The sequence below is a fragment of the Doryrhamphus excisus genome, chromosome 16 (genome assembly GCF_030265055.1).
Source record: "Doryrhamphus excisus isolate RoL2022-K1 chromosome 16, RoL_Dexc_1.0, whole genome shotgun sequence".
NCBI lineage: Eukaryota > Metazoa > Chordata > Actinopteri > Syngnathiformes > Syngnathidae > Doryrhamphus > Doryrhamphus excisus.
Genome location: NC_080481.1, coordinates 15,725,025 through 15,739,500, shown reverse-complemented (window position 1 = coordinate 15,739,500; position 14,476 = coordinate 15,725,025). Strand labels below are relative to the sequence as shown.

At 42.4% G+C, this 14,476-nt stretch overlaps 1 protein-coding gene across 2 annotated transcripts in view; it reads right to left on the bottom strand.

Annotated features, from left to right (window-relative positions):
* si:dkey-70p6.1 (uncharacterized protein LOC570575 homolog) overlaps positions 1-14,476 on the bottom strand; it is an 18,498-nt gene extending 4,022 nt beyond the window's left edge. The window contains exons 1-6 of one of the 2 annotated variants that reach the window (XM_058051004.1): positions 14,100-14,476; positions 4,848-5,083; positions 2,952-3,009; positions 2,746-2,824; positions 1,982-2,445; positions 202-339 (exon numbers count right to left, since the gene is read on the bottom strand). In XM_058051004.1, the coding sequence (XP_057906987.1) occupies positions 202-339; positions 1,982-2,445; positions 2,746-2,824; positions 2,952-3,009; positions 4,848-4,981 (873 nt within the window). In that variant the 5' untranslated portion in view covers positions 4,982-5,083; positions 14,100-14,476. The remainder of the gene's footprint in view (positions 1-201; positions 340-1,981; positions 2,446-2,745; positions 2,825-2,951; positions 3,010-4,847; positions 5,084-14,099) is intronic. The other variant, XM_058051005.1, reaches the window with a different exon arrangement.

Below are 14,476 nucleotides of genomic sequence, written 5' to 3'. Positions count from 1 at the left end.
ACGGTATAGAAAATGAATATAATCATATACTATTAATCTTTCTGTTAATTACAGTTAAAATAGGCATCTGTCAGGCAATCAGTCGATTAATCATGATTAATCGTGATTAATCATGATTAATTTTAAATGAATTAATCTGATTTAGACCTTTCATCATTTGACAGCCCTAGTAAAAAAATAGTCAGGCGTGTCCTCACTTACCACCGCAGCAGAAGGTTGGATACACTCCACCGTGTGTGCACCCAGCGGGCCCAGGGCTTTATTGTGGAGCATGAGGGCATCTTCATCCTCTGGAGGCTTCCAGATGTACTGCTCTCCATTGCCCATAAACATGACTTCCTGTCAGCAGCAGAGCAACACATTACATTTGGGATGGAGCTGCAGGGTCACAGTGAGTTACACTTCACGCATGTCCGTGTATTCTTCAGTACTGTATTCCACGCATCAAAGACTTGAAATATACAGTAGAAAGCGCATATTCAAATCACACCCGAAGGCCTCATGAGGACATAAAATGAAGCGTAGAAGTGGATTTTCAATGAGTAGACCTCCTCTTGTAACGTGAGGAACCCTGTGCTTGGGAGTCTGGATGACTCACTTTCAGCAGCTTGCATCATCATACGGAGGAAAGGCGCGCTGAGCAGCCAGGCCAGCAGACTGTACACATGTAATCCTGTCAACCGCGCGTGTGACCTAACTCGGGTTCCTGTGCATAGTTTGACCTCAGTGACTTCACACAAGGCAGTAAATGGTCTCCCGCTGTGACTTGGAGGGGGGAGGCTCATCCTCGTGTTCTCATTCAAAGCATACACTGTACATACACTTGCGCTGCTGTCATGCGCATACGCAGGAAGTGACACCACAGACAGCAGGAATACTTCCTGGACACTAATCACTCGCTGAAAATTGATGTTTATGCCACTCAGGGAGTTTACATGCACAGTTTTTAGTTATACAGTTATAGTCAAGACATTCAATAAGTTGTTGCATTGTCCATTTTCTACTGCTTATCTTCACAAGGGTCGCGGGCATGCTGGAGCCTATCCCAGCTGTCTTCGGGCGAGAGACATGGTACACCCTGGACTGGTCGCCAGCCAATCACAGTAGTTATTCACTCATTCATTTTCTACCGCTTATCCTCACAAGGGTCGCGGGCATGCTGGAGCCTATCCCAGCTGTCTTCGGGCGAGAGGCGCGATACACCCTGGACTGGTCGCCAGCCAATCACAGTAGTTATTCATTCATTCATTCATTTTCTACCGCTTATCCTCACGAGGGTCGCGGCCATGCTGGAGCCTATCCCAGCTGTCTTCAGGCGAGAGACGGGGTACACCCTGGGCTGGTCACCAGCCAATCACAGTAGTTATTCATTCATTCATTCATTCATTTTCTACCGCTTATCCTCACGAATGTCGCGGGCATGCTGGAGCCTATCCCAGCTGTCTTCGGGCGAGAGGCGGGGTACACCCTGGACTGGTCGCCAGCCAATCACAGTAATTTGATTTGATTTATTAAACAGGAAGAATTCAAAGAAACAGTTGTGTTACGGGGCTGCACGGCTGTCGAGTGGTTAGCGCACAGACCTCACAGCTAGGAGACAAGGGTTCAATTCCACCCTCAGCCATCTCTGTGTGGAGTTTGCATGTTCTCCCCGTGCATGCGTGGGTTTTCTCCGGGGACTCCGGTTTCCTCCCACATTCCAAAAACATGCTAGGTTAATTAGCGACTCCAAAAATTTCCATAGGTATGAATGTGAGTGTGAATGGTTGTTTGTCTATATGTGCCCTGTGATTGGCTGGCCACCCTCGTGAGGAAAAAGCGGTAGAAAATGAATGAATGAATATGATAATTTACCATATGTTTGTAAATGTACATATACAACGAGGTGCAGAAAAATGTACTACAAGAACATATTTAAGAAGAACTCAGGTGACTCATAGTGTCGGCTCAGTGCTAAATAACATCAGAAGATTCTACCAACCTTAGGGAAAGAGGGAACATTAAAGGCCTCCATGTTTCTACGGGGCAGCTTTGTGCTGTGAGGATGTGGCGGTGGGGGGGCGGGATGAGAAGGCGGCGGGTGTCGCGGCGGCGGCACCGGTGGGTCCCCCGTGTCCGTCCCACTGTCCCTCTTCTGGGGCACTTTGTCGGCCTTTCTCAGCTTCCTGACACAGGCATACTCCACCGTCTCCGGAGCGTGAGGTGGTGACATGACCTGGGCTTCTGGTTCGGGCAGCCCTCCTTCCACATCCCCGTCCGGGTCAGGCGGCGCCGGGGTATTGGCGGGGACAGCCGGAGGGGCCGGAGTGTCCGTCTGCCCGGCCCTGCCTACCATGGCATAGAGCGCGTCGTCAGTTCGTGTGGTGGAGGAGCTTCGGCCCACTTCAGAGTAAGTGTGCTCTCCGTCCTCTCCAGTCCCAGAGGGAATCTGGGGAAGCTGCCTGCCTTGAGAGCGAAGGATCAGAGTTAGCCAGGTCCGTACTGGTTCTGGACACCTCTGCCGGGCTCGTGTTGGTACAACAAGTCACCGTAAAGCAGAGGTCACGTCCTCTCCTTGTAACGTTACAGCAAATTCCTACTAATGGAGTTTGTCTGTTTCATGATTGGACTTCTTTTATATTTGGTTTCTTCTAAACGATACAACCCCAAATTCCCTTTGGATGGCATCCAAAGCTTCCTCCATCATTGTGCTGAAGTTCCTGCGAGAAGAACATCAGTGCTTTTCTATGTGAAAGACACACTTACTTTTGCCATTGCAGTTCATCTTGTTCATCTCTGTGTCTGATTTACTGATGGACCGCAGCTTGGACTGCCTGAGTACACCCTGATGACACACACACACACACACACACACGCACACACGCACACACACACACAGAGGGCCATTTGACGACTAATTAAGACGAAGATGTGAATGAATTTCCTTCCTGTCGAAATGATTTGATGCCTACCATGTCCATGAGACGGTGCTTTCCGCCCTCGCCAGGTACATTATGTGTCTTTCCCTTCCTGGATAGTGAACACAACACATGGTCACTCATGGTCAAATACTGTAGAACAAGGGTCTTAAACTTGCGGCCCGTGGGCCAAATGCGGTACGCGGGATGCAAGTTTGAGGCCCCCTGCTTTGATATGAAAGTTTAATGTAAATGGTAATGGTTTGGTAATGGTAATGGTTTTATTTTCATTTGAACATGCATCAGATTACAATTGAATGCATCACATAATCAGTTCACAGTTCCACATGTCCAAAAGGAGTAGGAAGAAGCAAAGCTTATTAAATCCTACCCCTCCATCTGGTACTTTTACAATCAGTAACTGTTACATTTGTTCACTTCCTGCTTTCCATAATACAGTTTAAGGTTTTTTTTTTGTTTTTTTTTTAATAATGTACCTCGTACCGAAGTACAAGGTGATATGAGCATCCAATGACATAATGTGTACCATAGTGCGTGTCAATATAGTGATATATATAGCACATCATGACTGGTTCAAGACTCTTCATCCTTGTATTTAGCAAACATCAACTGCTTGTATTGTTTCTTGAATTGGCTCATCGTTGTGCATTGTTTGATTTCCTTACTCAATTCATTCCATAGTTTGATTCCACATACTGAAATGCTATGGCTAGCATAACGTAGTCCTAGCATATAAGTGTTTCAATAATGTTTGATATAGATGCTGTATGGCAGGGGTCTCAAACACGCGGCCCGCGGGGCCACTAGTTTGAGGCCCCCGCCTTGATATGAAAGTTTAATGTTAGTGCGGCCCGCGCAAGTTTGATATGGATGCTGTATGGTATCATGTAGCCAGAAAAAATTATTACGTTTGATTAATGTTCATGTTAAAGGTTAAATAACTGTTAATAGTTATCCTCCCTATCCGTGTGGAAGTGGTAAGTTTTTGGCTTTTTAAGTTTGAGGGAAATAACTTGAAGGCTACCATTTAGGTCGCTAGCTCTCTAGTTTGCGAGTTAGCATGTGTCTCAAGACCCTGCAGTTGCGCAATATGTTGTAAATAAAAAGAGTATAAATGTGACTATAGTCGTGTTTTGTCATGTCTACAGGGCTCTAATAATGCTTTGTTCATTTTAATCTGAAAAAAGTAATTAGTCTACCCACCAACTATATGTGCTTTCTTAAGTTTTTATTATTTGCCGTTTTATTATTATTATTATATTTATTTATTACTGATTGATTGATTTTCTTTATTCTTGATTTGTTTATTTATTTTTCATCTCATTTTGTGTAGAAAAATAAAAAGTAAGATATTTGAGAACAGTGGATTGTTTTATCAGAGCTTTTCTTGGAGAAAATTGGAACCAAAGTGAAGTTTAAAAAAAAATGTTTTTAATATTAATATTTTTAATTATTAATAATAATTAATTTTTAATTTTAATATTAATAATATTAATAATAATTAATAATATTAATAATAATTAATTAATAATTTTGGGAAAACCTGATGTGGCCCAGTCTCACCCGGACCCGAGCTCCAGTGGCCCCCAAGTAAATTGAGTAAATTGAGACCCCTGCGGTAGAGCATGGTGGTTAAGGAAGCATGGTCCAAGTCTTTGGATATGTGAACATAAATATAATATAATAATAATATATAGTATAAATACTGCAGTACACTGAGTGAAAATGTATCTTCTATGAAAGTATACATTCCTATGCTGCTTAGGTACTATGCTTCAGGTACTTGATATTGGATGATATTGGACCCCAGATGGGGACAGTTGCCATACATGGACATGAAGTTTTGATGTGCAAAACTCAACTAAATCTTGTCAAGAACGAATACTTAGCGTAGTAGTACTAGTGTAGGTGTGTCATTTGCAATCTCACCTTTGACAGCCCACGCAGAGCACCACGATGAGGATAGTGACAACAAAGGCTGAGGCAGCAGCGATAGCACCCAGCAGCAGGACCTTGCCGTAGGGAGGAGCCGTGAAGTTTAGCCCGTCCTGCATGGAGGCCATGTGGGAGCGCTGGCGCTCACGTTCTCTCACACACACACACACTCACACTCTCTCACCCTCACGTTCATGCACGCGGGGCAAGTGCCACGCTCTCACTGGGATCTGCGGTGAGAAGGAACAGTACAACTCCTTAAGCAAAACAGGAAGTAGCAAAAAAAAAAAAAAGCCACAAGTCGTGTAGAATACTTTCAGTGTTACAAGGGAGAAAATGTGAGGATTTCTGTCCGGCACTGAGGAACTGAAGTGAACAGACATTACGCCGCCGGCATTTGCTTCACTTCTACCTTGTTTGAGGGATTACCGAGCTTTCTGTTTCACACTTATTTAGACATCAGCTGCAGAACTACAACAGACAGACATCTCGGGACGCAGCTTCCATGTGTTTAGTTTTTATTGTGCTAAACCCGGAGTATTTTTTTTAAGAAGTACTACAAATTTACATTCATTCATTCATTTTCTACCGCTTATCCTCACAAGGGTCGCAGGGGGTGCTGGAGCCTATCCCAGCTGTCTTCGGGCGAGAGGCAGGGTACACCCTGGACTGGTCGCCAGCCAATCACAGGGCACATATAGGCAAACAACCATTCACACTCACATTCATACCTATGGACAATTTGGAGTGGCCAATTAACCTAGCATGTTTTTGGAATGTGGGAGGAAACCGGAGTACCGGGAGCAGACTAAAAAAAAAAAAAAAAAGTCTAGAATTTGCGTGCTTGCATTGGTCCCACATCCCAAAAACATGCACTCTAAATCATCCATAGGAGTGAATGTAAACGGTGTTTATGTTTATGGTGTTTTATGGTCTAAATGTATCACTCTAAAAAGTAATTCAGAGTATCTGTTGACACCACTTGATTTAATACATAAATGCAATGTAAAAAAAATGTAATTAATTGATTTAGATCAACTTTCTAAGTTGCTAACTTTATTTTTTGAGTTATGTTCAAATAATAATGTCGGCTATTACATGAACTTAATTTAGCATGTCATATACACTCAAATTTTATTGTTGGTAAGCTTAAAACAAAATTCAAGTTGCCATGACTTAATAAAATTAGCTCGGCAACAAACTTTTCTCTTAACCTTTCCATTTTAAGTTCCATCTCCTATACATATATATATCAAAAAAATATGTTAAGTTAAAATATGTTAAAATAAGTTAAAAAATAAGTTAAAATATGTTAACTATATATATATGTATATATATATAGTTAACATATTTTAACTTATTTTTTAACTTATTTTATATATATATATATATAAGTTAAATAAGTTAAATAAATAAGTTAAAAAATAAGTTAAAATATGTTAACTATATATATATAGTTAGCTGAATATATATATAGTTAACATATTTTAACTTATTTTTTAACTTATTAAAATTAGTTAAAAAATAAGTTAAAATATGTTAACTATATATATATAGTTAGCTGAATATATATATAGTTAACATATTTTAACTTATTTTTTAACTTATTTATTTAACTTATTTAACTTATATATATATATATATATATATATATATATATATATATATATATATATATATATATATATATATAGTTACTGCTACTTAAAAAGCTGTGTGCATTGTTATTATAATTAAGTAGACAACAAACTAAACTACTTTGAATAAAATGATTAAGTCAGTTGACTTAACATATTTTTTCGAGTTACGAATTTAAAAACTTGTCCCTATGACAACAATTATTCAGTAAACATTACTTAAAATGAGCTTTGAGTGAATAGGAAAAGCTAATTCGTGAAATACAATATTGTTTGTTGGTTCAAAGCAATTTCAAATTAAGTTGTCGTAACTAAGAAAGACGAATGGAAACTGTTGCGTTGATTTTTTTTTTTTGTTGAGGCTAAACATTGATTTTTTGAGTGTACCCTATGTTTGATGTCAGCTGAGATAAGGCTATAGTTTGCCCGTAAAAAAAAATGTGTGGCATCTTTTGCAATGCAATTATACATCTCTTTGTTCCGTATTTCATATTTGGAACAATCTCTATGTCAAAGATTGCATTTGCATATGTTTTTACAATGTTTTGTTAAAACCTATGCAGGGATTCAGACACCTCAAAATAACACTGTTGGTCCCGGTTACTAAATCCAGTATGGTAAATGTCTTCATGCTGTCCTCTCCCTCTATACTGAAGTAATTAGATTTGATGCTGGTGGCTGTTGGACACCGTTTAGGGCAGTCTCTCTTGGGTATTCTTATTTTTGGGAAGCCTGCTGTTGGGCAGCTTGCACATCATCTGCTGTGGGAAGGTGTGTGGACGACAACAGGAACAACATGAACAGGAAATTGAGTCTTTAATGGAGGCCTGAGCCGAGGGAAAACAGGTTTTGAATGCATGGTGCAACTCTGAATTTGTGAATATGTGTGAATATTTGTGAATATTTGTGAATATTTGTGAATATTTGTGAATATTCGTGAATATTCGTGAATATTCATTCATTCATTGGGTTGCGGGGGTCACTGGAGCCTATCCCAGCTGTCTTCAGTCGAGAGGCAGGGTGCACCCTGGACTGGTGGCCAGCCAATCACAGGGCACATATAGACAAACAACCATTCACACTCACATTCATACCTATGGACAATATGGAGTCGCTAATTAACCTAGCATGTTTTTGGAATGTGGGAGGAAACCGGAGTACCGGGAGAAAACCCACGCATGCACGGGGAGAACATGCAAACTCCACACAGAGATGGGTGGAATTTAACTCGGGTCTCCTAGCTGTGAGGCCTGCGCGCTAACCACTCTTCACCGTGCAACCGATTTCATATAATTTTATATTAATTTCCACTTTCCACAATTTCATTCATTCATTTTCTACCGCTTTTTCCTCACGAGGCTCGCGGGGGGTGCTGGAGCCTATCCCAACTGTCTTCGAGCGAGAGGCGGGGTACACCCTGGACTGGTGGCCAGCCAATCACAGGGCACATATAGACAAACAACCATTCACACTCACATTCATACCTATGGACAATTTGGAGTCGCTAATTAACCTAGCATGTTTTTGGAATGTGGGAGGAAACCGGAGTACCCGGAGAAAACCCACGCATGCACAGGGAGAACATGCAAACTGCGGCCTGCGTGCTAACCACTTACCCACCGTGCAGCCCAAATGAGTGAATATGTAACCTTAAAAGTATGTTTATTGTTGGAGGGAATGTTCCACTTTTCAGACACTGTCTGCTTGTCAAGATAGCAGAATGTGGTTTACTACAACTTGGACTACAACAACACGACGGAAGCTGCGTCACATTAATAGCCTCGTTTTTTTTAACTGCAGGAAATTAGCGACGCAGCTGCAGGAAGAACACGAACTTCCGCTACTGTAAATGTAATTCACACCAACCTGTCACGTTCAAATCTTCTGTTAAAACCAGAACCAATGAGGAGCTTTGTCTGCTTCTGAGACGTGCAGTTTTAGCATATGTTGGGGGTAATTTGCATTTCTATAATTAGCTCCAGCCGTGGACCCAAATACAAAGCATGAAATCCAATTTGTACCCGTTTTTTTTTTTTTTTTGCACGCAGGCAACACTTTGCCTTTTAGTCATGGCAAAACAGACACATTGTCCAATTAAGCAGCAATGATTGTTATTAATGGCATTCACCAGGGGCGTCCGAAGAGGGGGGCATTTGCGACAGGTTTATTTCACGGTGAAAATAAATGAAAAAACAAAACAACACAAAAAACAACAGCAAACATTGGCGCAAAAGCTAAAAACAGCTAATGACTACCGATAAGTTACATACATTTTTTTTTACTTTGGGGGATTCAGATTCAACAGTAGCTCAAATTATTACTATGATGATGATGACCATTATTATTATTATGGGCTTGCTCAGTAATGCAAGCCCATATTGTTATTCCTTGTGATGTTTAGCTATTATTATATCTGAATCTTCCCATTTTTGTGCGCGTAATGCGGCAAAAACCGCAAGAAGGACCCCCACACATGTTACACCGCCGGAATCCTGACACTCAGGACTAGAGCGGTATTTATTTTTTGGAACATTTTGTGTAACCATGGCGACGCTATTCACCAAAACGTTCAAAAATGGGCCACTAGATTAGGTACACCTGTTCTATTTTTAGAACAGCCACATTCCAGGGAAAATGAGAATTTACAGACTTTTCACAGCCTTGTAGCTCAGCCATACGGCCACGTAGAAACGTGATTAGCGGCTCATTTTTGAGATAAACTTCTCAACTCTCCCTGTGACTAAATGCTAATTGCTAGCATGTTAGCATTTAAGCTAATTTACTCATGTCTAAAGGCAAATACACACATGGCATGATGTAGGAAGGTTATAGGACAACCTTGGCACTTTCTAAACTTGAGGCCCTCTTGCTAGGTGCTAGCATGATGACTGTTAGCATGTTAGCATTTTAGCTAATTTACTAATTTCTAAAGGCAAAAAGACACATGGCATGATGTGGGGACACTATGGGACAGCATCAACATCTTTTCGGTACTTGAGGCTGTCTTGCTAGGTGCTAGCACGGTAGCCGAGGTTCAGAGCACAGGTGGCAAGCCCATCAAAATTTCTGCGGGAATTTTCTAGTTAATATTATTGTTCCACTTGTTGGCGATCGTCTGGTACTAGTGACACCTCGTGTCCAGAGTCGACTACAGTTCATAAACATCTTGTGAGGGAAAAATTTTGGGAAAAATTTTGCTTATAATTCACAATTTCCTTCCCTTTTCTGTGCATTTTAACACAAGAAAATGAGTTAATATAAGCTAGCTAAAATGTACGTCATTGGGACACATAGCTACTTAAAAAAAAAAAAACGTAAAAAAAGTGATGTTTGAACTGTGATGGAGTGAGGGATGACTGTAGGTCGAGGGTGTGTGCGAATTTTTTGAGGTTTCCGAACTTTTTTTGGAAAAATAGGCTGAAAAATATGTGATATATTTCAACACAAAGTGTTGTGTTATTAGTTGCAGCACTTTTTCTCTTCACAGTCTGCCATTTCTTTTTGTTTTCTTGTATTTTCTTTCTACATTGTGCCAGGGGCCAGTGAAAAATAATGACCCCGGCCCCCAAAGCGAGGGGCTCAATTTGGACACCCCTGATATGACACTCCTTTATCAATTATTTCTTTTCACCAAGACAACTTTTGGCTTCCACCCGTCAAGCTTTTCCTAGCCTTTTGGCAATATTTCCCTCCCCCGTCTTTCAGTGCCAATGTTTGGGATTTTGGTTTTCCAGGTTGGATCCACATTCCCACATCGCCTTCTTAAGTTATGCGGACGATACAGTGGACACCAGACTGTTCCTTGCCATTGCCTCCATGTTTTTATTTTGTTGTTTTGCTTACTGCGCCCCCTTGTTGTGGCCTTACTACAATATGTAGTTATTATTATTTTTTACAGTTTTCCTTTTAGTACTTTTAGTAGTAGTGTGGCGTCCCCCTCCTTTTGTTTGTGCCAAAGATAAAGATAAGGCGATGATGTGATGATATATGATCATATAAGCTGACGTTACTTGGTGGCTATAAGCTAACTGCTGGTCATTTTTGTTTTTTGAATGACAGTTTTAATAGCGGATTTAATGTGGAAATGTAGATTTAAGTCAAATGCAATTTAAGGGGTGCTCAAACTTGTGAAATAAGCACCTATCACCTCTCAATAAGCACATGCCCGACATACATTTCGTATTTAAATGGAAAACGTCTTCTGCGGGCGGCACGGCGGTATAGTGGTTGGCGCGCAGACCTCACAGCTAGGAGACCAGGGTTCAATTCCACCCTCGGCCATCTCTGTGTGGAGTCCGGTTTCCTCCCACATTCCAAAAACATGCTAGGTTAATTGGCGACTCCAAATTGTCCATAGGTATGAATGTGAGTGTGAATGGTTGTTTGTCTATATGTGCCCTGTGATTGGCCGGCAACCAGCCCAGCCCGAAGACAGCTGGGATAGGCTCCAGCACCCCCCGCGACCCTCGTGAGGAAAAGCGGTAGAAAATGAATGAATGAATGAACTTCTTCTGCTTGATTCTTTTCCACTACCATGTCTTATAGAAAGTCTTACCAAAAGAGAAATGATATATTTTCTTCCATTTTCACTTTCTATGTGAAGTAACGAGGGAGAAGCTAATGAGCGAGAAGAAAGGGGAAGACGTAGGTGGGGAGGGAAAACAAGAGCAGCAGGTAGGAGGAGCGTAGGAGTCAGGTGTTTTGAAGACTCTCAAAGTAGCTGATGAGAAGATTGCCGCCACATTTCCCGAGGAGGTTTCCTCATGGTCTTCCTCTGCCTGGGCATGACCACGCTCCCCCCCCCCCCCCCCCCACCCATCCATTCCCTGTCTCTCCCCTCTCCCTCCTGCCTCCGCCAGAGTGACGCCTCAGCACTGCAGTGTAATCTCTGGCCCGGGGAGCCAACCAATCGGACGTAGCACTTGGAGCGAGGAAAGAACCCACCTTAGACTGATGCGTTGGGGCTAAACAATGGTCGCCAGGCAGAGAGCTAGGTACGGCAGACATGTTTAATATTACAAATATACACATTTAGAGTCATGCAGCACACGAGGGACTGCGATGTGTTCAGGTGCATCAGCCACAGACACCTGTTGACTTGCATCTAATCTCATTAATTAAAGTTTTTAATGCATTCCCTGTCACGGCTTCATTTTATTCAATTTTTCCGCTCTGAATTCAACCGAAAAACCAGCATGTTTTCTGCATGCATGCAGCATCTGACAAGGCCATAAAGTCAACAGGGAATTAGGGTGTAATCCTTACAAAAATAGAACCGGGAAGCATTTATCCAGGTACGCCTTCCACGCCAGAAGGGTTTTTATTTTCCAGGAACATGTCCTGCATTTATATGTCTCCATTATTAATAACGCTGGAGCTGCTTCAGTCAGTCAGTCAGTCAGTCAGTCAGTCAGGCAGGCCGAGCGAGGTCGCCAATCAGCTCAGGTTTTGATAAACCACCTGGAAGTTCATGTGGTAGAGCAAAAAAAAAAAAAACTCACTCTCTGTGTGACACAAATAAGTGTGTGTGTGTTGGGGGAGAAAGAGATGTTGGGAGAGAGAGAGAGAGGGGGGGGGGCTGCTATTGTGTGAGAATGTGAATTAGGTCAAATGTTTGCTTGCAACAACGATTAACCGTGCGCCCCGTGAGGAGGAAGCTCAAAGTGGAAGAGGCTCGGCTTTTATGTGTCCCATACTGCCTCACATTATTTAACTCATTTATTATTATTATTATTTTTTTTTAAGTAATATAATGTACAGTAAACCTCGGATATATCGGATTCAATTGTTCCCATATAAGTTTTGTCCCGATATAAGCGAAATCCGTTATATGCGTATAACGGAAAATGTCCATTTTACGCATATATCGGATTTATATCCGGTATATGCGTAAATCGGATTTTATCCGTTATAAAAAGGCACTTCCTTGACTATGTTTCCAATGTACCTGGACGCGCAGGCAACGCTGCAAACGCTGCAAATGACGTCGTATAGCGGCCCTGTCACGATTCGGCGAATCGGAGCACCACGATGCGGCCATCCGATATATGCGAGGGAAATTTAATGGAAATGCATTGGAACGGGACTGGAGATTTTGTCCGAAATAGGCGAAATCCGTTATAAAAAATCCGATATATGCAATGAATTTTTATTGGAAATGCATTACAGAAAAATCGGTTCTTTTTTATCTGTCCGTTGTGAGCGAATTTCCGATATATCCGAGTCCGATATATCCGAGGTTTACTGTATAATGTAATTCCGTCCTTTTTTTTCGCAACTCATTCATACCGGAAAATGTCAGTTTTACGCATATATCGGATTTATATCCGGTATATGCGTAAATCGGATTTTATCCGTTATAAAAAGGCACTTCCTTGACTATGTTTCCAATGTACCTGGACGCACAGGCAACGCTGCAAACGCTGCAAATGACGTCGTATAGCGGCCTGTCACGATTCGGCGAATCGGAGCGCCACGATGCGGCCATCCGATGTATGCGAGGGAAATTTAATGGAAATGCATTGGAACGGGACTGGAGATTTTGTCCGAAATAGGCGAAATCCGTTATAAAAAAATCCGATATATGCAATGAATTTTTATTGGAAATGCATTACAGAAAAATCTGTTCTTTTTTATCTGTCCGTTGTGAGCGAATTTCCGATATATCCGAGTCCGATATATCCGAGGTTTACTGTATAATGTAATTCCGTCCTTTTTTTAGCAACTCATTCAACAGGATGCTGAGACACGCTGTTGAATACAAGATGCTGGATGTTAGCCGTATAGCATCTTCTGGCTCCGTTACTCTCTTTAAAGAAGAAATGGCCCTCTTTTTGGGGGGGTATGTGTGGACTGTGGATGTGGTCGCACCAACAACAGGCGTCCATCATTGGCTGCTGGCTCAAACTGCAGCAAAGCGGTGACAACAGGTTACGGAGCAGCAATACTGCTTCATGTGTTTCATAGAAAATCAGACCATATGATTGATGCTCCTCCTGACATGTGACACTGCTTTGTTTGAAGATCAAAGTGTGCTTGGATATTCCTAAAGGATGTCCCTGAGGTCAGCAGGCAACCCAAAGCCACCCCCCCCCACCCCCTCGTCCCCTATTTATGAGTGAAGGCAATGGTGGGGGCTGCAAACGTCCACAGAAACCTTAATTATCTTTATGCTTCACTTTAGCACACTGCTTTGGAGAAGGAGACAGAAAGGGGGGGGGGGGGGGGTGTCACGCATGAAAAGGTGTGATTGGCTGCTGCTTTTTCTGGGCATTTTTTTTTATTTTTTAATTAAAAAAAATTGTGTTTGAAATGACAATAAAAAAAAATACAATGCAGTAAGGGTGCACATGATGCACGTGTCCGCGCCTTAAACGCACCACGCACCAGAGAGTGCGGATGTGGAGCCAGCACAAAGAAAACACGCAACGTGGAACATGCTTGCATTAATAGTAAAATCCTTTGTATGTATCACATGCGTGCAAGCTATAGGCACATGATGTATGTACCCCCCCCCCCCTTTCCAACACACACACACACACACACACACCCTCCGGCATGTCATAGAGCTCCAAGGCACGGATCATTGCGCTAAAGCATGTCTACTCACTCAGCTCAGAGGTTCGGAGAGGCGCAGCATCTGCCCGTCCTTTGGGTTCAGGTTCTGCTTCGGCTCGGACCAGCAGCCGCCACCCAGAGGGCATAATCAATCACATGCGACGCTCTTCCTTGGGCTTCACACAACAGGAATGCAGCATATTGCATCTTTTTTTTTGGCGCTGCCAGATGACCCCGAACCATGCGCCTCTTGCTTCCCAGCCGGGGAGTGCGGAGGGACGGGGGGGGGGAGGCGGTGGGCTTGGATGAGCCGAATTTGCCGTTCTGACGTTGCTAGCCGGTCATACAGAAATCTCCGAGAGCGAGGTTCTCCTCCGGTGTCCCTCAAGCCCCCTCCATCTCCACTGGCATCCTCTCCTCTCAGCTATA